This window comes from Sprattus sprattus (genome assembly GCF_963457725.1).
Source record: "Sprattus sprattus genome assembly, chromosome: 18".
Classification (NCBI taxonomy): domain Eukaryota; kingdom Metazoa; phylum Chordata; class Actinopteri; order Clupeiformes; family Clupeidae; genus Sprattus; species Sprattus sprattus.
This window is the reverse complement of record NC_137916.1, coordinates 24,536,445-24,564,113: the sequence shown is the minus strand read 5'-3', so window position 1 is coordinate 24,564,113 and position 27,669 is coordinate 24,536,445. Positions and strand designations below refer to the sequence as shown.

The 27,669-nt window shown below is 44.3% G+C and overlaps 2 protein-coding genes across 2 annotated transcripts; both read right to left on the bottom strand.

The window, feature by feature from the left end:
* Window positions 1-293: 293 nt before the first annotated feature.
* slc16a6b (solute carrier family 16 member 6b) lies at window positions 294-7,528 on the bottom strand (the record flags this gene model as incomplete). Its single annotated transcript, XM_080856842.1, has 6 exons — window positions 7,392-7,528; window positions 6,212-6,460; window positions 5,433-5,576; window positions 2,160-2,288; window positions 823-1,728; window positions 294-544 (listed from the first exon to the last, which is right to left on the bottom strand). Exons 2-6 carry the CDS (start codon window positions 6,447-6,449, stop codon window positions 294-296), a joined length of 1,668 nt encoding a protein of 555 aa, XP_080712968.1. The 5' UTR covers window positions 6,450-6,460; window positions 7,392-7,528.
* A 4,599-nt stretch (window positions 7,529-12,127) lies between these two features.
* On the bottom strand, window positions 12,128-26,884 carry wipi1 (WD repeat domain, phosphoinositide interacting 1). Its single transcript, XM_080856847.1, has 14 exons — window positions 26,778-26,884; window positions 26,534-26,673; window positions 24,024-24,106; window positions 21,493-21,659; window positions 20,612-20,708; window positions 20,103-20,200; window positions 19,587-19,679; window positions 19,036-19,106; window positions 18,387-18,494; window positions 17,770-17,934; window positions 16,299-16,406; window positions 15,773-15,900; window positions 15,323-15,423; window positions 12,128-12,834 (listed from the first exon to the last, which is right to left on the bottom strand). Exons 2-14 carry the CDS (start codon window positions 26,605-26,607, stop codon window positions 12,784-12,786), a joined length of 1,344 nt encoding a protein of 447 aa, XP_080712973.1. The 5' UTR covers window positions 26,608-26,673; window positions 26,778-26,884; the 3' UTR covers window positions 12,128-12,783.
* Between the last annotated feature and the right edge of the window lie 785 nt (window positions 26,885-27,669).

The window sequence follows — 27,669 nt, the reverse complement described above, 5'->3', positions numbered from 1 at the left end:
GACAGGTCGTCGTGACCACACAATCGTCAGTGAGTGGTTTGCCTGTCTCCTATGACACAAATACATTAACAGCATCGACAGGGTATCTGAAGTGGAAAAGAATCACCATACTGGTCACTGTTGGACACCGTGTTCTCTTGTGCCTCTGTTTAGACATGTTCTTTGTGTTTGTTACATACAAACACAAACCATGTATGCCTCACTGTCCTCCTGCCTCGTCTTCACTTCTTCCTTTTCTCTTCTTGTCTGCATAGGTCTTGCCGCTAAGGTCAGTCTTGTGACCCGCTCTGAACTCATACCACACTTGGATCTTTCCTTTTGGCGGGGCTTCCCTCCCCCGCCAGATCTGCATCCAGGAAGTCAACTGGGGCGTACGTCGATTTTCGTGATGGACTGCTCTCCCGGCTCTCGCTTTTCCTCTTCCCCTGGCACAGTCCCAGTCTGACCGGGCGCACCAGGCCTAGGAACAGTGCGCCCAGGCCCATACCCACAGCACAGGAGTAGAAGGCTGAGCCATACCTCTGAGTTTTATCCACCAGGAAACCTACAGCCATACAGACATGCGCGCACACACACACACACACACACCACACACACACAAAAACAGATGGTATTAGAGAGGGCAACAACATTTTCATGTAGCTATGTTACAGTAAATGCTTCAACTGCTTCACATTATCAAAACTATAGATTGTTTCTGTGAGAATTGCTCAGGGATCACAACAGCTTCAGGTCCACTTGCTGTCCCATTAACTCTAGATGAATTATTTTACCATTTTAGGGCATACTTTTGTTAGACAACATCCACATTTTTCCCCTCACCTCCCAGTGGTGGTCCAGCCAGCCCTGCGAAGCTCTGGATGCAGGCATAGATGCCCACGGCCGAGGGCATGCGCTCGATGCCCACCACGTCGTCCTCGGCCAGCATGGGGATGTGCGTGGAGCACACGGTGCCCAATAGGTACCCGTAGAGCACGCAGCAGGCGGCCACCCCCCAGAACTCCGTCACCAGCGCGAAGGCGACCAGCACTCCGCCCAGCAGGAGCACGCTGAGCAGCAGCACGTTGATCTTGCGGAGGGGCAGACGGGCGAGCAGCCAGCCAATGGACAGGCGGCCCACGAGCTCGGCCACGCCCATGGCAGACAGCATGAAGGGTGCAGTCTCGCGGCTCACCCCGAGGCTCACGCTCAGCTCCATCACGTAGAACTGCGGAGCGAAGAAGCCCAGCGTTGCGAACAGGCCGAAGAGGGAGTAGCAGATGAAGCTGCCGTCGCGCAGCACCGTGAAGTCCAGCCGCTTGGTGCTGGCGGGGGAGACAGCAGTGGTCGGCTCCGATGGCTCTAGTGGGGCCTTCTCCTGTCCTTCATTGTCTTCCTCCTTCTTCAAGCAGACCTGCTGCTTTTTTTCTTCCTCAGCGAGGCTCTTCTTGTCAGGGGAGGCCTGTGATGGCGCCCCCTGCTGGGTGTTGTTGAGGTTGGTGCACGAGGCAGTGAGCGACTGCACGCCAGAGTCCACAGAGCTGGCGGAGGTGTGCGTACCCGCGTTCTCCAGGTCGTACTTGCTTTGCATCTCCTTCAGATGGGAGCTGGACGATTCAACCACGGGTTGTCTGGGTTCGATGATGATTGGTCGAAGCAGGGCCCCAAAGCCAATCACAATCGCCTGTAGGACCCCAATGACCACCATGCAATAGCGCCAGCCAATCGCATCCTTAATGGCATTGAAGGCTTTGGGTGGGCAGCAGAGAACAATAGAAGCAATAAAGAACGATTATTCATGGTTAATTAATAGCAGGTTTAAAAAAAACAAAAAAATACATTTTCACAGGCCGGTAGAATTAACTAATTGATCTTGGGGTCTTCATAAAAACCCTCCACACTTTAGACTGGATTAGGCAAGAGCACAGCATGTAACTATTATTTAATTATTATTCCAACAAGTCCAAGTTTGATGATAATTTGAAAAAGTTACATTAAATGACTAGTTGATGTGAATAAGAAGCACAAAACCCGCTGCCAATGACAGCGGCCATTCATTTTTCCCAACGGTCAATATAAAGAAATATCGGACCTCCGAACGTTTGGCCCATTCAAATCAACGGAACTTTTGGAACATTCTGAGGAGCTGCAAAATAAAAAGCAGTTAGCCTGCTAGTCACCTGGAGCCAGGGCGAAGGTGGCGATGCACTCCCCGGAGGAGGCAACAGAGGTGACGATGGAGCGGCGTCTGCTGAAGTACTGCGAGAGGATGGTGAGGGTGGGCAGGTAGGTGAAGCAGTAGCCCAGGCCTGTGAAAAAACATGAAGAGAGCCACATAACAGCCACTGGCCTTCTTCTAGCTGGAGGAGGGAGAAGGGCTCAGGAGAGTCTAAGGCCTGGGGCCAGAGGCACAGGCTGAGGCACAGGCAGAGGCAGAGGCGTCGATGTCTCCTGACAGTGGCGGGGGAAACGTGACGGACAAAGCTGAAAGAAAACTGCATTTAAAAAGAGAGAAAAAGGGAAAAGTAAAAGTTTCAATGTTAGGGAGTGTCCATACCAAAGAGATAGAGAGTTAAAGAGGTATAAATAAAGGGGGACGGCTTACAGTGTATCATTGGTATTTGTGATAGAGTGCTGAAAGGCAAGGGCTTTATTTACACAAGCATGATTTTACAGATGATTCCTCAACCTTTGTACTTTCAATTTCTACTGTTCTCCCTCTTGTTATGGAGACAATGGGCCTCATTCTCGAACATCTTCTGAAATGTTTTCTTACGGACAATGTAAGAAAAGATCTTGATTCATGAACGCCTGAAAATGGGTTCTTACACATCCAGTGTTCTCAGCTATGCTCCCCCGAAAGAGGATTCTTAAATTGAACGCGCTTTCTCGTGCACCTGGGTTTGCATACACACACGCCCCGCCATCTCCTTATAAGGGCACGCAACCGAAGTGACAGTCTGTGCAGTCAGAATCGACAGAATCCACACGAAAGCACCTCGAAAGAGACAGTCATGTTAAGGCGGAAAAAGAGCACCGGTCGAGTAAACGCAGACCTAACTTCACCGGTGCAGAGGTTGAGGTACTGTTGCAGAATGTAGATGTGTCCATTTTATTCCACTATGGCTATATCCATCATGTTGGCATCAAAGAATGTGCCCTATCTTGGTTTAGGTCTGACCTCTCTGATCGCCATCAATTTGTTCAAGTCCATAATAAGTCATCCAATGTCCTTGGACCACTGCATGTACCACTGAACATGCTACCCTAAGGTGCTGTCATAAGGAAACATGGCATTAACTTCCATTATAACACGGGTAGATGGAATTATAACACGGGTAGATGGAATCCACCATTCTGAGAGTTGGTTCCGGGGTGTGCTATATTCTACGGTATAGTAACTGTACGACCTGTTTTCATCTACCTGAGCGTTCCATATCAGTACGCACTCAAAAGGAAATATCTATCCAAGATGGCGGCGTGTTGTGGCTAAAGTAGTGGGGAATGTTTCATGTGAATTAAGCTATCTACACGACTTTTTATATGTCTAAATTGACTCGGTTAGTTGTTTCTGTGCTACGCGAATGTTGCAGAGTATTGAAAGTCTTTACTGAAAGTCTCGAATATTATTTGTAGTTGACTTTTAGCGCTTAGACCAAAAACCTATTTGAAACACACGTAGCTTTTGTGCTAGGATGACACCCAACTCTACCTATCCATGAAACCAGATGAAATTGTGCCCAAGATAGAAACCTGCCTGCAAGATGTAAAATCTAGGATGGCTAACAACTTCCTGCTCCTCAACTCTGATAAAACTGAAGTAATGCATGAAGCCCCGATCAATTGAGAATGACACTATCTAGTCATCTACACACACTCAATGGTATCCCAACACCCAATATTACCATCAAATGTATTACCCCCCCTTCCAATCTCCGGGCCGACCTCAAGCAGATGGGTCCCCCCTTATGTTCAAGTTCATATTTATCATATACTCATAAACAGCATTTATCAGTAATACAATTCTTTGTGCATTATGCTTCTGCTTAAGGTTCCTCCCTGACTAACAGGGAGTTTTTCCTTGACCCTGCTGCCATTGTGCTTGCACTAAGGGGGTCCAGGCTCTGGGCTCTGTAAAGCACCTTGAGACAATTGTATTGTTATGGCGCTATATAAATTTAACTGAATTGAATTGAATTGAATTTAACTTAATATCCATGCAATTGAGTTTAATGCTTATTTATTTATTCACTTACATTTGCAGTGTTCGTGTAATGCTTTTATTTATTTTATGACATCACAATGCCTCGTAGAATCATGACTATAAGTGTGAAAAGTAATTGTTAATGATACAAATATTCTCGTATTTATTATTATTAGAAATATTTGAATCCGCGGATGTCTGTAGAGTTGATGCGAATGCAATCACCTACGATTTTTCACAAACTCAGCCCTAACACTGAGCGGCCCCATGGCGTTTTTTTGAGGAATTGCATTTAAAAAAAAAACTCTGGGCGATTTACGACTGCTATTCTGGTCTAAATTCAGAACGAATCCCAGATGAGAAAACTTTCATGAATGCCAAATTTGTCCTTAAAACTTTGTAAGTGGAGTTCAGAAGAAATTTCCTCTTAAATTCGTCTTAACTGCGTTCGTGAATGAGGCCCGTTGACCCCATTGTCCAGTATGTGTTCACACTGGCATTCATACAGGTTTTTGGAAGTAGTGAGTTCTGATGTCCAAATTTAAAACCAATTCTGCAAGAAACAGATCAATTCATCAATCGGTCAACCAGTCAATACATTGTCAAAAGCACCGCTGGGATTCCCCTTCAGGTTATCTTCGGGAGAAATTAAAACAAATAATAATTCCTCAAACAGAACATATCTGGATTAAAAAATGCTACAGACAGGTTAGAGAAAACGGTCTGAGGTCCTGCAAATTAACCCATGAATTATACCCTAACCTGTCAAATTCTCATTAGCCTACTAGATGTTAAATGCTTTATTGTTGATTGTATACACAGTGTTGGATTACCCATAATATTTACAATAATATTTTAAATGTCACAATAATAATTCAAGTTGTATTGTAATTTCTATTCCACTGCTTTAGTTTTTTTTATTGGGAAAAAGAACTACCCTAACATAACCTGAGAAAATTGAGGGGCAATTTTGTACATGTGAGCTAGTTTGTGATCAGCCAGAAGGCATTGTGCTGTAGAACACCAGGGACAGTTAATTCTTTTTAAAAGGCAATTGTTGCATCACAACAAATGTACAAGTGCCTGTTCCGACAAAGAAACCCGCAAAATCCACCCAGCTACTCATGTCCGGGTGAATTTCTCCTCAAAATATTCACTCTTGTAGTATAACAAACGTTTGTAGTACAACAAAGCACATACAATGACTTGGTTTCAAGGATGCTCAGTATGTGACTGGTGGGAAAAGTACCTGAGACGATGCCCATAGTGATGTACATCTCATTGATAGATCTGGTGAAGCCGCTGCTGATGGTGCCCAGGCTCATGAGGAAGCCCCCAACCATGACCGTGGGCCGAAACCCAAACCGGTTGCTCAACACAGTGGCGAGAGGAGCTGGGGAGACAGGCACAGGCACACACACACACACACACACACACACACACACACACAAACACACACACACACACACACACACACACACACACACACACACACACACACCGCACACACACACACACAGGCACACACACATACACACACACACACACACACACACACACACACACACACACACACACACACACACAAACACACACACACACACACACACAGGATCAGACGATGAAATGGAACAGACAATCCAGTGCATCGGGTCCAGCCGATTGCTCTCATTGTGCGGTGGGTGTGTGACGCAGCACTTTCACTGTTGGTGGCGAGGGCCCTCTGTGTTTGCACAGGCCACAAAGCATAAGGATGCAGTACTGGGCGCAGAACAGCCCTCAAAGCCAACGCGATCCAGAGCTCTACTGCTATCACACTCTAATGCTGAAGGCATTTCAAAAGCTCTAAACAGGATCCAAATTAAAACAATTCACATCCAGGCAGACATCACAGAAGGTAAAAAAAATCTAGTGAGATCTAAAGTACATCGGCATTCTTGTCAAATATGGGACCTTACTTGGTCACCTTTAAGGGAAAAAAAGGACTATATCATCTCATACTTTCAAGAGCTGCAGTAGAGGTCTCACCTGCGAACGACATGATGAAGACGCAGATGGAGATGACCCACATTACCCGGGTATTGGACTCGTTGAACTCAGCCACAAGGTCCTGCAGGAAGATGCCGAAGCTCTTGATGATGCCATAGGTGAAGACCTCCACAAAGAAGAATGTCACGGCCACCACCCACCCAAAGCCTCCGTCGGGCACATCTGGGTACACATTAGGTCCCATGCACCCTTTCACTGAGGAGGTCAGTCCCATCATGGTTGACGCTGCTGTTGGTCAGAGACAGACAAAAATGGCATGACTCATCATCAGGCAATGCAAAAACTAAAAGCAAACAAGCTTGCATTCACTCCACTCCTAAAAGCTTACACTCCAATGCAGTCCTTTTCCAACAGCAAACCTTCCTTCCCTACTGTAGCCCTGTGACTGATCAACACTCCAGCCAGTGAGGTCCAGGTTACAGAAAACTCTACGCATCCCCTTTTATTTTGGAGGGGGGGACATCTAGTCACCACACCCCTCCTGAAAGCCCTCCCTCCCTCTTGTCCCACCACTCCCAGTCTGTCTGCCTCTCTGCAGTACCAGCTGTCCTGGCGCTATGCCTAGTACCAAAAGTGATGATGCAACAGTCGGAAGAAGTGGTTGCGCTTCTACCGGCTAAATGCCTGGTTGGCATACATTCTATATGTTGACATCAGAGGCCACCGCATGTGTTCTCACAAGAGGCCCCCACTGGGTTTAGCAGCTCATGCGACAAATCATTAAGGAAGTTCCAGCTCCGTAAACTTTTAACTTAAGTGGGTTAGGTAATTCAAATGACTACGCGCAATGCGTTGGCCTTTCAATAAAACGTGAAATTGCTGATGGGAACACTCACATGTGACTCAAGGTTAATGATTCAGTTGGTATTATTGTATGTGTTTACTGTTTACACATTTGAGTACCATTGAATGCATGGATGCGGAAAAGGAAAGCCTCCAAAGGGATCTACTCAAGAGATAAGCGCCTTGGTTCACTTAAAAACATATGATGCCCTCACCGTCATCTACGGCTCACAGAAGGTCACCTGCACATTTGCTATTTCAGAAATAATCATACCACGAGTAACAAACAAGGTAACAGTTTAACATTGCCGCCCTGCCGTAACGAACGCAACAGTTTCGAAAGGGATTTGCTTGCACTATGCAGTAGCCTACTTACCAATATTGATGGAGGTTATTGAGGATGGAGACCACTGCAAAAGACCTCCTCGTTTTCACTACGCAATATAGTCACTAGGCTACTAGATTGTCTATTTGTTTTTGGATATAGCCTGTAGGCTAGCTGGCGCCCATAATCTGTTATTTTTGATACGGTAGATTTAGCTTGCCTTAACGTTGTACGGAAATGGAAAATGGCCAAATAAACTATTTAAAACAACATATGGTATTGTAGTTTGGTTTTTCCGCCTAAATAGATCATGCTGTCCTCCAAGTCATCAACCCTTCCTGTTTCCTATCGGTCGCAGTTTTGACACATTTTATACTGGCTCTGGCCGGTATTTAAACGCGTGTGCGCAATGTCTGCTGTAGTTTTGAGCACGAGAGCGCGCAATGTTATTCAATGATAATAGCTGTCTGCGTCTGTCTAACCTGCCAGGGTTACAAGGCAAAAGGTGCTATTTACTGATAGTCCATGAATAAAAATAGTATGGACGAAATGTCTGTCGTCTTAATAGTTGCTCCTTTCCCGAATGAGAGACCCATGGGCTATTATACATGGTTGAGGACACGTGAACGCGCCTGGATGGGACATTGGGATGACGTCAGGGCAAATGTGACAGCGCCGGAAACTAACAAAACTAGGTAGAACAGGTTCATTCCAGTTCGCAATTGCCAGTGCGACTCATCATCATTTCAGTCGTCTCAGCTGACGGATGGATCTCTGTCGTCTTCCACTTGTTCTCTGTGGCGCAGTACAAGTTTATTCTTTCCACCTGTACAGTCCTTCGTTTGTGAATTACATTTCATATGGTGTGATAGGTCACTGTTACAGTTAACTCGCCATCGGTGCACACCCGTAATCTTGTTGCATTCAAAAACTCTTGCTCAGTGGTGCCTACACGTACGGGGGAAGAAGTATTTCGGTAACATGTATATGGCAAAGCGATCTTTTTTTTTTTTTTACCACAATGAAAGATAGGATAGTACACAAGGTTTAACACCATTTTGTGATAGGGACAGATCATTGTCATAATGTGAGATAAGTTGGGGAAAGCTGTAAATACATAAATACAAAGTTTTGTGACACAGAATTAGGTCTAAATAAGAATAAGGTCTTATATATATAATCAGGAAAGTTCAGACAGCCCCTATCACAGGAATAGTTGTCATGACTGTAATAAACTCACTTAATAATCCAATCCAATCTGTGTGTGTGTGTGTGACAGTACATGTGTGTGAGAGAAGGTGTGAATGGATAGGTATAGCCCTAAAATAGTTTAAAATATTAGTAATGATTTTTTTTTATTTAATGTTATTATTGAAAAAAGATTTAGTTGTTTATTTATATTTACTGAAAAGCTGATATAGGGCCTACTGCATACGTTTTGGGGGGGATAGCAATACTTTACACTGACAGGTAAATGGCATCAATATGCATAATGTTAGTTGATTTTGTTTGACTGTTCCATTAACTCACCGGCCTAATGTGCAACTCGGATCCCAGAGACCCTCGCTCACTGTGCTTAGACCTTGGGTTTGAACCGTGGTTCATCTGGTAGTTAAAGACAACATGAATGCAGATCTAATGAGGTCAGGCATGTCTTCATCTAGACATAGTTTAGCCTGAGCAGCTTAATATTTTACGCCTACTTCACACATCAGTGACAGCAGTTCCGTGTGGGTTTGTGGATTTTTTCATAGAAGTCTTCTGTTTTAGGTTTACCTTGTTTTATGTTAACCTTGTTTACCAGGAAAACCAGGATCACAAACTGGCTTATTGTTACAAAGCTACAATATATTCTACCTCATGAATATAGCAGGCAGGTGGATGCAGTTGAAATGCAGAGCAAGTGGTTACATTCCTTAAAAAATTACTGCATACTCTATGAGTTGCCAGATGGCACCAGGTACTGCAGTTTGTCATTGAGGCTTGACATGGAACGCAGTGTTTTTATGGAGTGAGGTATGCAGACCTGAGCAGAGGGGTGACCATAAACCAATGCTACGTGTTTTATGCTCTCAGCATTTACCGCCATCTTAGCCTCAGTTTTGAAATGTATGCACAGAGGAAAATTGCATCACACTGCGTAATACCATGTCAGACAGGTATGCTATGTGTTTTATGCTGCACCAGTGCTGCCTACAGTCAGTAGCTACCGCCGTCTTAGCCTCCGCTTTGAAATGTATGCACAGAGGTAAATTGCATCACACTGCGTAATACCATGTCAGACAGGGTAACAGAGAGATATGACATAATCCTCTCTCTCTGGCTTGTCCACATGTTATTCTTTGACCAGTGCAAACAGGCTCGTGAATTATTAAGTGATACTTTGCCTTTATAAATTCTCTCTGGAAAGATCGACTGCTGAGCTGGGAGGATCCAGAGAGGAGCATCAACAAATGCTGGCCTCACTTTGACCACGTCCTGCAGGCCACTGCCAAATACTGCCTTCAGTACCCTGGACAGCTCTTAGGGGGGGGGTTCCAATTACAAACCTGGGTCATTCTCCTAGCAAAACAAAGCCATAGGGCTTTTCTATTAGGGGTTTTACCACTTACTCTGAGCTTATACCCAGGTTTGTCACCAAACCATGTACCGGGAATACCCCCCAGGGATTACGAACCCGGATTAGGGTAATGAAACAAAAAGTACAATCAAAACCCTGGTCACCTTGCGGATTGGCGTGCACACGAACACCAACCCGGGGACAGATTCGAATCTACTCACTTTGGACCCCGATTTCGAACAAGTGTGGAATCTGTGTGCGGATTCAGTGGGTCCGTGTGTATGAAAGGTCGATCCAGAGATATTTATCTCCGGATTCAGGCAAACTGCACTCCATGTGCACGGCGTCTTAGGCACCCAAACATCTTACATGAAGGGCTGCTCTGTGGAGATGAGCCTAAAATATTGTAAAAATATTGTAAAATGTTAATGTAATTAGGGCATTAGAGCTTCCGGAGACCATTGGAAGGGTATTCTGATTCTAAAGTGTGACTTCACCTGTGACATCATCTACACCGTACAAACCTACAGCATCTGTGGCATCATTTACACCTTACAAGCCTACTGCAACTTTCAGCTCTTACACCCCCCTTCCATTCAGCCTTAAATGGTAAATGGTGCATAGGAACCTAACTCCGTCTTTGGTTCTTTGAATTATTAATGTATTAAAATTGTGCTATATAAATCAACTAGCCTGGCATTGATGCCCAGAAGCCAATATAAATAAAGAAAAGAACATATATTAAAACAGTTGGTATTTTCTGTTTTAAAAACAGGTCTACATTGCAGTCCCAGTCACATTTACTTACAAAGAAATTAATTGCTAATTAAAGGCTTATCAAAAACAACATTCCTGTAAATGTGTGACAGTGTGTTCCCTTTCCCATTGAAGAAAATAATAATGATACCTTACCATGTGGGTGGGCGGCGTGCGTGCAATAGTGCAGAAACAGAAATGCTATACTTGTTGTCTCTGTCCGAGAGGTCACAGGTCAGGTGACATCAGGCTACAGTTACAGATTCACTGTAGGGGAGGCGCTAACCATTCACGTAAGTTCCTGATTAAATCACACAATAGACGAATTTCAGGTGTACAAACAATATTTTGATAAAATGGTGAGGCGTATTATACAAAACCTGAGAACCCTTTATTGGCCTTTCAAGAACCTGATAGTACCAATCCCTTTTTTAACCAAACTTCCCAACTGTTTCCATTGTTTTGCCTAAAAGAATCCTTTAACAGTATGAGGGCTCTACCAACTTTGTAAGTAAGAGCCACAAACTGCCTTTATCTGAAACTTCATAGGTACTGTCCATGTGTACCAATATGCTTCATTGAATAAAAATATGTGTACATTCAGGCATAATCATCCTACAAGTAAACTACAGAAGACCTTCAAAAATAGAGAAGGTTGGTCCTTACGATACAGTGAGTATCCAATACACAAAGTCAAGAACTTGAGTCTCTGTTTATCAGCCTAACAGCTGATTCCAAGCCATGAACAGACTTTTTTTGCCATGAGAAACCTTATTCCCCCAACAAAAAGGTTCTTTATGTGCTAAAAAAAAAAAATTTGTCTGAGAGGGCTGGGTCTGTACGATATCTCCAGATGGCCACACAAGGCCTAGATATATAGATGGATACTGTATTAATCGTGAGGGAAACCTTTGTTTTTGTGTGTGTGTGTAATGAGGCCTGCACTGTAATGCAGAGAAGCAGGTTTGGTTGTCATGCATGGCTCACCTGGGCAACCCAGCTGAAGCCACCCATAACGAGGACAGATACAGCCTGCCAGTGATTTACAACATATTCATTGTTTAATGAATACTCACATCAATGTATTGTTTGGCCTAGTAATTAGTAAGTAAATGTTGCCCAACATAAAGCTAAAACCATAAACAGTATGTGACTTATTCAGCAGTCCTGCATAATGAATGTGGAGCCTGGTCAAGCTTTCCTTCCTGTGTGAGCTGTGGCTTGTAATTGCCTATTCCAGTTCTAGAGGCAGTCAAGAGCAAAAATTTCCGTTTTCATTCTAGGTATACAAATCAACTTCTCTTCAGGAGTCATGTGAGGACATCTGAGATAAGCTTGTATGATATGCATGTGTGTGCGCAATCAAGATGTCAAGACAGTTGACTGTAAAGACCGATAAAGGAACAGCTGCTAAGACAAGACAAACGACACTTAGCCACTTGTGTTGCATAATGCCATCTGTAAAGTAGCTTCTACAATTTTTATTTCTCTTTTCATGGTTCTTTTTTTTGGTCTTGTGCAATCTGCAAAATACTTTGCACTCTTACAAATAATATCATAGGCACGTACATACAAAACATCCTGCCAAGTTATTAATCAGGATGAGTATATGTAAACATTTAATACATTTAATAAGTATCAATGAATCAAATGCACAAGAAAAAAATGTAATCAGACAACATAAAAACATAGTGAAATATTTAAATTCCCTCAAGTTATGATTAAATACAAGGATGTTAATAATGTAAATAAAAAAATAGAAGAAATAGCTACAGTATTACAATTTAATTAATAAAATATCTGGTCAAATAACTATTAAAACATGGTTATGATTCAGTCATGCATCTCTTATATTCATATAACAACCCACAGATACTCATATACGATGACCCCATCCTGCCCCCAAAGACATCAGGACAAACTATTCAGTCACTCGTTTTCTGTTAGTCAGTTTGTTTCTCCACACATTAAAAACAACAACAATAACTTAGCACCCTGAAATAATTGTGTTTGTTTTATCTGCCGAGGCTCACGCTCTGATGATCTTCCCACTCCGAGTGGCCGGTATTCTACTCTCTCATTCTGTCTCTTTTTTTCTTTCTGTCTCCCTCTCTCTCTCTCTCTCTCTCACGTCCGTCTCTCCTTGCCGCTCCGACTTCCGTCACGGCACCAATTTATCTACCGGAAACCAAAACATAGAGCTTTAATGTTCTCGCGGGCCAGGGGTGGGGGACTGTGAAACACAGAGATGAGAGCACAGTAGGGCGTCTACAGGCCCCACCGTGGTCTCTTTAATGCAGATAAGGCACCCAGGGATAGGCTCTCGGCCTCGTCCAAACACAGATAAACACCATGAGTACCAGCACAGTTTGGGTTGACAAAAGGGAATTTCAAGGCAAACACACTGTGTCTTCAGTTATGCATTGGTAAAGGTTACAGCTACAGTCTGAATAAAGATTGAGCAGTACTGAGAGATAAGCTCAAGGACCGCACAGGCGCTGAGAGCCCCCCCCATCCCCCTTCACCCTAGTTAATGTCAACCACACCTAAACTCTCTGAGGAAGCTTCTCATTTTCATCTCTCCAACGGAGGGCCAAACTGAAGGCAAAGCAGATGCTGAACACATTTTATGTTTTCTTCTTCATATTTCAGCTATAAGAGTTGTTGTTATGCCCTCCATTTTCATATTTCAGCTATAAGAGTTGTTGTTATACCCTCCATTTTCATATTTCAGCTTTAAGGGTCGTTGTTATACCCTCCCTTTTTATATTTCAGCTTTGAGGGTCGTTGTTATACCCTCCCTTTTCGGATTTCAGCTTCCTGTAAGAGTTCAGGCTTGGCTCAGTGTAAACATAAATTAAAAACTGAATGATCATGGTGAGAGGAATAAAACTAAGACTGCAATGCACCACACACAGTGGGAAGATCCATTACTGTTCAGTAACTGAGATGCTGTGCCAAGAACCCATCCTGTTACATATCGATTAGTGTGGAATCAAGCGGTTGAGCAGCCTACTTAGGTACCAATCGATTCGACAATGATCTTCTTAATGTACGAATATGCCTAAAAGGTCAGAATGACTTGTTCATCCATGTATAGTTAATTAAAACACTGTGACACTCTTAGGTTGTGTCCCCCTGGCAAATGTGTAACCCTATAAACATTTAGAAAATGAATTTGGATTTCATTCTAAATCTGGATCTGAGTGTGAATCTTTCGATGTGTCTGTCTTAATCCGTATTCAATAAATAATTTAGGTACGTTAGGTAATGTGATAAACCTGCTGCACTGTTAAAGTGCTACCCAGGTCCCACAATTTGTATTGGAGCAAAAGTCAATATTGATTGTTCTTTTACAATGGCACTTCGTGTACTGAACAGTAACAGATCTGTTTTTTTTAAATTTCTCACAAGGTATTTCAAGAATGACGTGATAGTGGATTAAGGAAAGAAAAAACAGGAATAGGAAAAAGACAACACAAAGAACGACAAAGGAGTAGCTTTCTCAGAGAGGAGGCGCACATTAGTGACTGAGAAGAACAAATACTCCCCCTACAGGAAGTAATATGACACTACAGAGCTGCAAAACAGAATAATCCACACACAGATCATTCCTCCAGGATTTTACGATCTTCCAATTTTGCAATAATTGCAATTGCATGTATATAAACAAAACAAATCACTGCAATTTTAACTGCAAATTCCATTACTGCAAGCTCATGATGGGATCACAATTTTTAGGAATTCCCATAGAGATTCCTATGGGATTCCTATGGGACTGAATTTCGCAAGATCCCGAAGGAATTGACGTACGATAACTGCACATTACACTGTAGTTTTGACAGGACACCATAGATTACGAAAAAGGTCTTGTAGTTTTGTTTTATAATGAAAAATATGGAGTTGAAAAATTGACAAGATGGAAGTCAAAGACTGTCAGAGGTATGGAAATGAGATGTAAGGAGATGTAGTCATGGTAACTCTCTCCCTAATATATCTGTGCGTTGGATCCTGGTGAAGGATCAAAAATAAATACTTTTATCTCATTAGTGTATTTGTAATATTTTCCTATAAAGAGAATAAACTATGAACTTCAAGAATATCAATGTCCATGTAAGGCTTATAGGGACAGTTCATATTAATAAAACCATTAAACTTACTCAAAAAATCCTGTACATAAGAGCCAATGTCAATACTGACACTGAAACAGCTCTGAAATACACTAAAAAAATGTACCACTTTGAAGAAATAAAAAATCCTAGAAAGTCATCATAGCGATTTTTGTAACAAATATGTTACCAAATGACTTATCAGACATCAGAACTTTAAGTCACAACCAAACTTAATAGGGTGTAAGCGTGTAACATGCAGGCTAGCAACTGCGTGCCTGATGGCATGCCTTAACATAAAATAAAATAAAATACAAAAATTGCTGTGATGTGTCGCTTAACCCTCCTGGAAGTCCCACAAAAATGATTCTTTTTAAATAAATACACTTAGTAATGGCATGATCTGAAGATATGGTTGATTCACACGATGATAACACATCAAGCCAAGGCAAATGAGGAGGAGGAGGAGGTGAAAGGAAGAGTGGTGGTGGTTCTGGTGGGGGAGGGGGGAGGGGGAGGGGGAGGGGACGGGGGTGTTAGCGGTTCTGAATGCTCACAGGAGGAAACTCTGTCTCGTCGTCCAGACACACCGGTCCTGCTGCGATCTCATGCTCCGGGATCACCTCGCCCTTAATCGCTCCGCCGTCCTCAGAGTAACCTGAAGGGTGTGTGTGTGTGGGGGGGGGGGGGGGGGGGTACAAAGAGACAAATGAAGTAAGAGGAGAAAGACAGAATAGATGGGAGTCAGGTGGGAGAGGAGGATGGTGGGATAGAGAAAAGAAGGGAAGATGGGAAACAAGGGGTCAAACTACATCTCTCAAAGTTCAATGTTCATTGGACACAAATATGATCAAACATGTATTTAGATGTGTAACTGTGTGTGTGTGTGTGTGTGTGTGTGTGTGTGTGTGTGTGTGTGTGTGTGTGTGTGTGTGTGTGTGTGTGTGTGTGTGTGTGTGTGTGTGTGTGTGTGCGTGCGTGTGTGTGTTTTCTGTATACGTGTTCACCAGTGAGAGTAGCGGAGACGGGGCCCGTGGTGGGCATGGCAACGGTGGCAGCGTAGGACTGGCATGGCTGAGGAGGGGCGGTACCCTCTGCCTCTCCCGTCCCTTGCTCCTCATCTGCCCCAAACAGCCTGTGGAGAGGTCAGGGGGCAAAGGTGAGAGGTCACCAGCCGTCACAACATCCCCATTTCAAAACCACCATTTCCTCCAAACTCCACAAACCACTAAGCACCTGATCCATCCCGGCCTCTGAGCCTTACACCATCTCTCCTCTCCCTCATGTACAGAAATATAAACATGAATATATAGAAATATGAACATAGTCTGATAAACTGGGGGCAACTGAAACACAAGCACATACCCCCCCCCCCCCCCCCCCCACCTCCCCTTTCACTTGCTCATCTGAGCATCTTTACCAGGTACACTCCCCCCCCCCCTGCCCCCCCCCCCCTCTTTCGCCAGCTCACCTGTGCGTCTTCACCAGGATACATTCAAACCCCCCCCCCCCACTCCACTATCACCTCCTCACCTGTGCGTCTTCACCAGGGTGCACTCTCCGCCATCTTGAGGGTCGACATTGTAGATGAACAGCTGCCCGTCTGAGGAGGACACCAGCAGTCTTGGAAGCTTCTGGATCCTGAAGGGGTGGGAGACTTTGACCTTAGAGGTTTTACACAAGGCTTTACACAGGATTTACAGTTAAAGTTTAAAAACCTCTCTGTGTATGTGTTGGAACTGGATTTCAGAATTGCCTTTCAACTGAACATTCACCAAGGCTGAGAAGCCCATAAGGGATAGAGGACTTCAGACAACTGGTTTACTAACTAATTTACAGGAATTTCAAGATGGAATTCCTGGTCCTGAAGTTCACCGTCAGTACATGCTTTGAATCTCCGTGTTTTTTAAACACAGCTCATTGAATCGAATCATTAGCAAGCTAGTGAACATCTATGCTGTGCTGAGCTGAGTTAAGTTGTGGTCTCAGGGGTCTGGGTCCCCAGGAGAGAGTTTAAGGGGCCCTGATGCTGTAGGAGTGGCATAAGTGGGTACTGCTGTGGGAGTGCCAGACGTGGGTACTGCTGTGGGAGTGGCAGACGTGGGTACTATTGTGGGAGTGGCAGATGTGGGTACTGCTGTGGGAGTGGCAGATGTGGGTACTGCTGTGGGAGTGGCAGATGTGGGTACTGCTGTCTGAGTGGCAGATGTGGGTACTGCTGTGGGAGTGGCAGAGGTGGGTACTGCTGTGGGAGTGGCAGACGTGGGTACTGCTGTGGGAGTGGCAGACGTGGGTACTGCTGTGGGAGTGGCAGATGTGGGTACTGCTGTGGGAGTGGCAGATGTGGGTACTGCTGTGGGAGTGGCAGATGTGTGTGAGTGGGAGTGGCATATGTGGGTACTGCTGTGGGAGTGGCATATGTGGGTACTGCTGTGGGAGTGGCAGACGTGGGTACTGCTGTGGGAGTGGCAGATGTGGGTTCTTATGTGGGAGTGGCAGATGTGTGTGAGTGGGAGTGGCATATGTGGGTACTGCTGTGGGAGTGGCATATGTGGGTACTGCTGTGGGAGTGGCAGACGTGGGTACTGCTGTGGGAGTGGCAGATGTGGGTTCTTATGTGGGAGTGGCAGATGTGTGTGAGTGGGAGTGGCATATGTGGGTACTGCTGTGGGAGTGGCATATGTGGGTACTGCTGTGGGAGTGGCATATGTGGGTTCTTATGTGGGAGTGGCAGATGTGTGTGAGTGGGAGTGACAGATGTGGGTACTGCTGTGGGAGTGGCAGACGTGGGTACTAAAGTGGGAGTGGCAGACGTGGGTACCACATTCGGGCTTAATGCCCATGGAGGACACAGGTTCGATTCCGGCCTGATGTAATTTCTCCTGTCCACTCCCCACCTCTTCTCCCTCTCATTTCCTGTCCCACTCTTCACTACAACTATCGATTAAAAAAAAAGTCCAAAAATAAATCTTTAAAAAAAAAAAAAAAAAAAGTGGGTACTGACGTGGCGAGGGTGCAGACGTTGCGCTGGCCTGCCATCTGCAGGCGGACGGTGGCGAAGGCACGGTCCTGACACATCATGCCCGACACCTGAGCCGGGAGGTAGCTGCTGGCCGCCGAGAACATCTTACCCATGTACGCCGACCAGGTGGGGGACTCCTCATCACCGCTGAAGAGCAACACACACACACACACACACACACACACACACACACACACACACACACACACACACACACACACACACACACACATACAGATAGAGAGTGAGCAATGGTAAGACCAGTTCTCAGAGTGTAACTATGGGCTTTCTGGCTTTTTAAAGTGTGTGTGTGTGTGTGTGTGTGTGTGTGTGTGTGTGTGTGTGTGTGTGTGTGTATGTGTGTGTGTGTGTGTGTGTGTGTGTGTGTGTGTGTGTGTGTGTGAGTGTGTGAGAGAGAGAAAGAGAGCGAGAGAGAGAAAGAGAGAGTGAGAGAAAGAGAGAGAGATAGAAAGAGAAAGAGAGAGATAGAGAGAGAGAGAGAGAGGGGGGGGAGGAAGAGAGAGAGAATGAGAGAGAGAGAGAGAGAGGGAGGGGGAGAGAGAGAGAGAGCGAGAAAGAGAGAGAGAGCACATCCTTACCTGGGCCCGTGCTGCTCAAGTTTAAAGATGTGTACCGTCTCAGTGTTGCTGGAGGCACAGAGGAACTGGGCATCAGGACTGAAGGACAGGGAGCTGATGTTCACATACCTAGTGGTAAACACACACACACACACACACACACGTCAAATGAGCCACCAGTAGGGTACGGTTTACTGACTAACATATACACACACATACACAAAGAGATCATATTTCAGACGTAGACACACAGAGATCACATGTCAAAAACACTCAAAGTCAAAGTCAAAGTTCACACACACACACACACACACACACACACACACACACACATACACACAAACACACACACATTGCAGGGGTCAGAATGCACACACAAAAGTCATGCCACAACTAAAAACACATACAAACACAAAACAAACACTCCCACATCCAGGGTGAACGAGTTCAAATGTCCCTCTCTCCTCCCCCCTCTCTCTCCTCCCCCCCTCTCACACTCACTCACTCATGAGGAATATATACAGAACTTTTATAGGCCAAACACACATGGTTCGCAGGTCCATGGAGCATACAGATCACAGCATACCGACATGAAACATGTAAAAAGTTATAAAAACGCACGCTGATTCTGCATACACAGAAAGGAACACTGCAAACGTGTTGGACTGACCTTTTCATGCCCCTGCGAAACTCGAAGAGCCGCAGTCCTTCAGGGATGGTGAACACGCGGATCACTGTTCCCTGTGTACGAGAAAGTTGTTATTATCTGTGCTTGCCCACTCACCCTTATAGGTTCTTATGTTGTGCAAATGTATGCACACATGTGGGTGTATGTGAGTGTGTGCGTTTGTATTTGTGTGTGCTTCTGTTTGTGTCTGTGTCTTTCTGTCTGTGTGTGTGTGTTTGTGTGTGTGTGTGAGGGAGAGAGAGAAAGAGAGAATGTGTGTATCTGTATCTGTATCTGTATGTATGTATGTGTGGGTGTGTGTGAGTGAGTGAGAGAGAGAGAGAAAGAGAGAGAGTGTGTACGTGTGTGTGTGTTTGTGCGTGTGTGTGTGTGTGTGTTTGTGTGTGTGTGAGAGAGAAAGAGATAGTGTGTGTATTTTTATCTGTGTATGAGCGTGTGTGTGTGTGTGTGTGTGTGTGTGTGAGTGAGTGAGAGAGAGAGAGAAAAAGAGAGAGAGTGTGTACGTGTGTGTGTGTTTGCGTGTGTCCACATACCCTCTCGGAGGCACTGGCCAGTTTGGTCCCAGATGCGTTGAATGTGATGGCAGCCAGTGGGCTGTCGTGGGCAGGGATCATGGTGACGGTGCTCTGAGACAAGAAGAGAGGTTCTCCATGTCAATCATCCTTCACTGTCACAGATACCCGTTCTTCCACATTACTTCTAGTATTTGCAACTATTTACAACATGGACTTTAACAAGGGTCTCATTTCCTGCTCTTTGTAAACAAAAGATGGTCAAGAACGTGTCTGAGTGCATACAGCATTCCTTACAATGATGCAACTCTGGGGCCAATTAAGGCACGGCCATGAGAAAATGCAAATAGAAACATTTAATTTGCAAAATGTTAAAAGGAGTTTGATGATGGCATGAGCTTGTGTAAACCATCCATCCAGAAATAAACGATTTGAATTCAAAATACGTTGTCTGTTTACCTCTGCCTAATAGAAGTTCCTATATGCAGATAAACTACTATGAGAAAGTAATAGGGAGATGGGGAGGAAATCCATTACCAGATTATTGGCGTCGTAGACAATGATTTCACCAATGGTGGCACTGCCAGGGTATGCCAAGTAAGAGTTGGAATGGTTGGTGGAGAGAGCGCATAGACCTGTGAAGACGAACATTGGGGAACATGTTGTTAACATTGGGGAACATGTTGTATCTCTACTATTTGATGTGGTTGTTTGTGTTCCTGGTGTTGTGATGGTAGTGGCTACCGGTGTTTTATTTGTTAAGCTGAAGTGTTTTTTGCTGAGCCCACTTTTCCTCTTGTTTGGTTTGCATATTTGAATGTTTACCATGTTCTCATTCATCAGTTTCTAACCTCAAACCTGTATGTCAAAGTCTAAGCCCGGGGTGAGGGCTTTTTTTCTTGTGTGAAAGCCATCAATTAAATCATGATCAAAAGGTTCCTTTCCAGAAACTTCTACATCAGCTTACTGTCTACTATCCTGTATTCTAAGTTTACATCTTTCAGATGTCTGAGTAAATCTCTGGCCTCTAATTCCTGCCGAGTTACCTGAGAGGTTGGAAGGCGTGTTGAGGAGCGTCTTGAGGAGCTTCATGTCTTTGATGTTGTGGATGTAGACGGACTCCTCCAGACACACTACCAGCCTCTGCAGAGCACAAAGAAAGACCAGATTTGAACCCTCAAAACCTCCTCAATCTGCACACCATGGACACGAGGGACTCCATCTCCTCCTCCTCCTCCTCCTCCTCCTCCTCCTTCTACCTCAGCACATCAACATGTCTATTTCTACTCTATTTCTACAGCTCCTCGATTTCATCAGTGAATTCCGAACGGAAAATCACTGAGATGTTATGGCATCATCTCCTGTTTGTTTGAGTAGTGAACAGCCAAACTGAATATCTATCAGTGGAGTGGTTTGTGTTCCTGAAACAGTGGACAAAGTAAGGACCCACCTACAGACACATTAACAGACATGCACACACACATAACATATTGACACACACACACACACACACATTACATAATGACACACACACACACACACACACACAAACGCGCACACACACACAAACACACAAAACACACAAACACACACACACCCACACACACACACAAAAAAACAGAACACACGCATGCATGCAAACACACACACACGTGCGCACACACACACTCACACGCACACACACACACACACACACACACGCACACACACGTACATGCTCACACACACACACACATGCTCCCCCACGCACACACACACACATAACATAATGACACACACACACACACAAAAACACACACAGACACACACAGACATGCACACAAGGCTTTCACAGACAAAAACACACAGACACACACAGACATGCACACAAGGCTTTCACAGACAGGCAGACCCATCCATAGACAGACATTTGCATAGAGAACCACACCTGTCGGTTGAGGCGGACGGCCAGGATACTGTTGGAGTAGCTGTAGTTGCAGATCTCCGTGCCCTTCTTGAAGTGGTAGACGTTCATGCGCCGCGGCATGGCCTGGCTCACCACCACCACCAGACTGCTGGAGAACAGACGCTCCACGATGTAGACGTCTGGAGTGTCTGCTGGGGGAGGGGGAGAAGCGTGTCAAACAGAACAAACGCATGCATGCACACACACACACACACACACACACACACACGTGCGCACACACACAGTCGCACACACACACACACACACACACACACACACACGCACACACACACACACACACACACACACAAACACATGTCTTCTAGAGGGAGATGGATGTGAGACAAGTCACCAGTGTCTGCTAAGAGGAGAAAACTCTACTTTGAGACAGGCAGATACACAGACACAGACACAGACACAGACAAAGACACGGACACGGACACGGACACGGACACGGACACGGACACGGACACGGACACGGACACGGACACGGACACGGACACGGACACGGACACGGACACGGACACGGACAAGGACACGGACACGGACACGGACACGGACAAGGACACGTGGACATCTGAGGAATGCCTGCTGAAAGTAAAGTGAAACAAAGTGTCTCACTTATGTACCCATACCCATTTGTCCAGACAGTGTACATTTGGTGTGGAAGGGCAAAATGCATCACCCCGTTTTTCTACATGCAACACTCTCCTCTCTTTTGGTTTATGTAGATACACAATTATTTCCCTGTTGGTCTGACCTTCCATCCACCCATCCACCCACCCATCAATCTGTCCATCCATCAACCCATCATTCCATCCACCCATCAACCCACCAATCCATCCATCCAAACTAATTTAGTTTCCAAGGGCTACTTGTTAATTCACTGAAATGCAAAGTAACAACTACCGCTGAAATAGAGATGGTAATACAGTTAGTAACGTTGTTGTAGATCATAGATTACTAACATAATTAAACATCATTACATTTGCAGATACGCGAGGGCCAGCCCATCACTCCTTGGGTGGGGCGACAACAGCACGGTGGGCGCAACCACCAGGGCCTGCTCTGGCTAGCAAGAGGCCATCTTTCAATTCCATTTAATCAACCGGCTCCAGATAAGGTGGCCGTTAAGAACCAGGAAGAGGGAGAGCAGGAAATCCACCCTCGTCTGACAGTTGAAGCCCTGGCAGGCAACCATGACAATGAAACACTACACCACCATAACGAGAACTAGCTCAGAACAAGATGGTTTCCACTTGTTGAAACATCAAAGGCCTGAGAGATGTGTGTGTGAGAGTTATTTTGGCTTCTGAGTTGGCCAACGAGTTTTTGTTTTGGCTGCACCTCATTTCCATTTGGTAGTTAATTCTTTATTTTGCTATAGTCTAACATAATAAGCTTTTGGCTGTTGTTGCTAGTGACTGGGAAACCACTTCAGCGTAGCGATGCTACGCAAAGAAAGAATGTGGCGGGTTGTATGATAAATGACATTTACAGACACACACACACACTAGCACACACACACTCAGTGGATCTCTACCAGACTTCATTGTGATGACTTCTGAGGCATGCTACCCAGACTGCTTTCGGTTTCCTGTGGGATTTTGTTGTTGTTACTGATTCACCTGCCAAAAGTTACTGAATAATCCCACTGTGTTTCCTCATCAGGGCCCATGGTCATAGACTTCCCTGCCACTGATTGGCTAAGATTACTGTCAATCGTGGAAGACTGTAGACCTTTCCATGGCTCCATCAGAGTAGGGAGACATGAGAGAGCGCGAGCCAATGACGGCACAGAACAGCGCCCGCAGGCAGCATCCAAATCCCATAAAAGCAGTCCATGAAAAGAGTCAGGCCTTGGGGACACATGTAATCCCTGAGTTTATGAATTTTCGAGCACCAAGCTCATGTGGAAGAAGCGAAACACTGCCGGTGTTATTTGATTTCACCCTCTCAGCTAAGCACAGGCCCGAGGAGGTGCTGGGGAGACGACGCCGTTTGAAACACGAGAACAGACGCAGACAGAGAGACGAAGACGGACCACACCCTCCCTGCCAGAACATCAGCGACTCTCACGAAGGCCGCTTCCTGCTCGGAGCATAGAATTAGTGGTCCGACTGAGTGAGACAGAGAGTGCAAATAGAATCGTCAAAAAGATAATTAGACATTTCTCCCCAAGAGGAGAAAGGTTTCCCTAACTGATTTGCTGTTCGCACTCATGGGTGGGAAGTCCAGGTGTGGGAGATAAACATTTTCTCCCAATTTTGAGCATCTCTTGATTGCATCTCTCTATGATTTGACTTCATGATTTCAATCTGAAGCCGTGGAAGCAATGGGTGAAATCAGCTGATTTATTGCATGGGTGAGAAACAAAACCTAGAAGGAATCTGGGAATGGCTAATACATTTCTCTGATATGGTTTCTGTTACATTCTGTTCTGGTACTGTATGCTGGCCTTATCTGGTGAACTGGATCTACATGTGCCGGCACATGGATAGGAATGGACTCACCGCTTTCATGAATGCAGTCCAGTTTGTCCACTGAGGTCACGGAGAAGAGCCGGTATCCAGTCTTTGTGCCCACAGCCAGTGACCTAATTGAAACATGGTGTGCCAAAGACCTGCATCATATCAGATGTCCATCCACGCCCAGGTTCAGCACATGACATACTGTACAGGATACACTTAGTCACAACAGCTGGTGCAACTCCCATTGAGACGGTCTGCACCGATTACCTTTTATGGTAACTACCTTAAATAACACTTACCCTTCACTGTGACAGTGAGTATCATAGTAGGATCATAAGAATCATTTGCATAAGGTATAAACAATTCTACAGCTGTCAGACAATTCACCAAGACTAAAATAAAAATTTTACTAAAATACATGCTGAAAGAAATACATGCCCCCTAACCTTTGTCAGTATGTGGTGAACTGCTGTGTGTCTCCTCATCTTTAAAGTACAGTAGCCTACAGTACATTTCCTCTAGAATATGGCCGCTCCTCTAGGGCCTCTGATCACTGTTGGCTTAGTGCACTACACTTGGGTGCAAATATTTTAGTCCACCTCTGTTTTTTGTTGCTGAGAGGGCAGTTTCAGTATCAGGAGTTATATTTAGTTGAAGAGCAGATGTTCACAACTACGGTGTCTTTTATATTTAGTTGAAGAGCAGATGTTCACAACTACGGTGTCTTTTATATTTAGTTGAAGAGCAGATGTTCACAACTACTGTGTCTTTTATATTTAGTTGAAGAGCAGATGTTCACAACTACAGTGTCTTTTATATTTAGTTGAAGGGCAGATGTTCACAACTACTGTGTCTTTTATATTTAGTTGAAGAGCAGATGTTCACAACTACAGTGTCTTTTATATTTAGTTGAAGGGCAGATGTTCACAACTACTGTGTCTTTTATATTTAGTTGAAGAGCAGATGTTCACAACTACGGTGTCTTTTATATTTAGTTGAAGAGCAGATGTTCACAACTACGGTGTCTTTTATATTTAGTTGAAGAGCAGATGTTCACAACTACAGTGTCTTGCCACGTACTTTATCTGAGCCTGACACCCTGTTCACAAAGTGAATAAACGGAATGTGACAATGGGGAAAAATTATTTGATAACAGACATTTTTACAGATTCAATATGAGCTTCCCTTATTAATATCCAAGTTATTCATGAATGGCTTAAATGTTGTCTGCTTTTGTCCAGAGTACAGCTGGATTCAGAATCTGTAATCTCTTATATTTTGTTGAGGCTTTCAGTAACAGGTTTTCTGAAATTTTGCTTAACTGATCTCTGCAGTCACTGAGGCAGTCACAGCTGTTTTTCAGAGGTATTCCTCACACCGCTGTTCATGTCTGATCCTGTGCATGGCTATGAGCGCCATGTATTTATTGTCAAGGAACTCAAGTTTGTAATTCCATACCTGCCGGCTGCCGCAAACTAGCATCTAGCAAACTCACCTTACCCCTCATCTGTAAAATAATGTACTATGGTTTAGTATTTGACACATTTGGCCTATGACTGGGAACTTGGGTGTTTCAAAATTGCACCGATTACAGAAATGGTTAAGGATTTTAGATTTCCATGTTTTGTAGTTCAATGCAAGTTCTTCACTGGGATGTCTACTCATACTTCAGACAGTCAGCCTATTTTTCGTGTTCTAGCTTAGGACTTGTGAATGTAAAGCTACTTCCTTCAGAGTGCATGCTGTGAAATACCACAGCTCATGAAAACATCACCACTGTGATAGAAATACCCAATCAATGAAACCGCTGGGTTTAATAACTTAGTTATATACAAATATTCAACATGACGTGTGATCACATGGCCTCAGCATCCATGACCACCTACACTTCCATTTCCATTGACACACATCAAATTAAAAATGAGGTAAACATTCCATGTTTGTACCTATGTATTCCATAAGTAGGCTACAGCAGCTAACATAATTTGGTTTTTCATGTTTTCTACACGAAACATGCCATCCACCATCTTCTATAACAGCACCTAGCAAGCAAGAAGGCCTAAACACCCAAATAGGAGCTTACTATAGGACGGCACTGGCCCAGATCTGGCCCATGTATGGCGCTGATAGGGACCAGATCCGTCCAGAATAAGCTGTTAACTGAGTGGTTATCAGTTACTGTCTGAGCAGCTTATGTGCTGGTGTTTTGTAGCCTATGTTTATGGTGAAATTGTAACTGTGTTTTTCTGAATGTAAGTGCAATACATCAACATAAAGGGTAGCATATGTTTATAGCCTTCCGTGCGATGCTTCTATTTGTCCACAAACAAAGAAGAGCATTAAGTCCAGTTTTCTAACACGGTGTGAACGTAATATTACCAACAGTAGGCCTAAGCTATGCGGAAAATTTCTCATTCCAATCCTATAACCTACAAACCGCACAGGAATGCAGCAGACGACGGAACTAGGCAACTGCCGTGTGTAAAGGAATGGTAACACAATTTCAAGTGGTACGCTTCGATAAAAACAACGGAGTAGAAGGAACCGCTTACGTGGAGTCTTGGTTGAAAGAGGCACAACCCAGTCCTGGCCCGCCAGGACCGTCGGCTCCCTCCCCGGTCTCCATCCCGATTCCCAACGACCTCCTTCCCTCCCTCCACCCTGGATCGGAGGCCTGGGTTCGGTTGTTCGTCTTTGAGAAAATGTAAAGAATCAAGATCCACCAATAAGAATATTAAGTTCAATAAATTCAATGTAATATCGCAGTAATATGAAGGAAATGTCTCCTGTCAATACCTTGCATTAATTCATAAGAAAGGACGGCTTCACTTCGATGAGCTGAAGCGGAAATCTTCAAAATACAGGGAAAATCTAGCAAAACAAAAACAGCTGACAGCGTGTTGCGTCACTTTCCTTCCCCCTTGTCATTGGCTAAGAACAACCCACAATGTCGTCGTCCGGCTTGTTGCCAATTGGTCAATACTATGATAGTTTGTTTCAATTGGTTGAAAATGCGGAATACTTACGTTGGGCGTGTTTTCGGCAGTAGCGATTGCACTGTGTTATTTCCTTGTTGAATGGACAAAATCGACTGACTGTTGCAAACTAACTAAAGTAGGCTTTGACTAACAAAGTTGGCTAACATTTTTATGTGCAAACCCTTCAGATGATGCAATCACTATTTCGTTTACACATTGTATAATCTACAAGGACAGGCTATGGATTGTTTTCTGTAGGAATCCATGAAGCCCATGGCAAACATTTACTGCAGGTGTTAAATAATATATGATGAAGGCCTATGAATTATGTATGTTCATATAGTACAGATGTGAATACACGGTGGGTTGTTAAATCTGGCATGTCTTGGATGTGAAGAAGAAAATGTAGTCCAGGCCTATTTTTCTCTGCGGTAGGCTTATTGAGTTTTTTTTTTTTTTTTTTTACAGAGGGACACCGTTGAGAGAGAGAGAGAGAAAGAAAGAGAGAGCGTTGAACATATCTGATGAGCTAATGATTAAGACAATCAAGACAAATTTGTAATGTCATTTGCTTGAAATCGTTTAGTGACTTATGTGCTTGTTTTTATTTAAACATTGATAGCCTAATCATAATGGTTGCTGTAACAGTGGCTATAACAGTGTACTTTGTAATTTTTTTTACATAACTTTTCACAGACACAGACTGGTGT

Coding starts and splice junctions, on each gene's coding strand:
- wipi1 (XM_080856847.1), bottom strand. CDS start 26,607: ATGGAGACCGGGGAGGGAGCCGACGGTCCTGGCGGGCCAGGACTGGGT. Junction 21,660..24,023: donor GGACTGCATTCATGAAAGCG/GTGAGTCCATTC, acceptor CTCCCCCAGCAG/ACACTCCAGACGTCTACATC. Junction 15,424..15,772: donor CGTCTCCGCTACTCTCACTG/GTGAACACGTAT, acceptor CACACCCTTCAG/GTTACTCTGAGGACGGCGGA.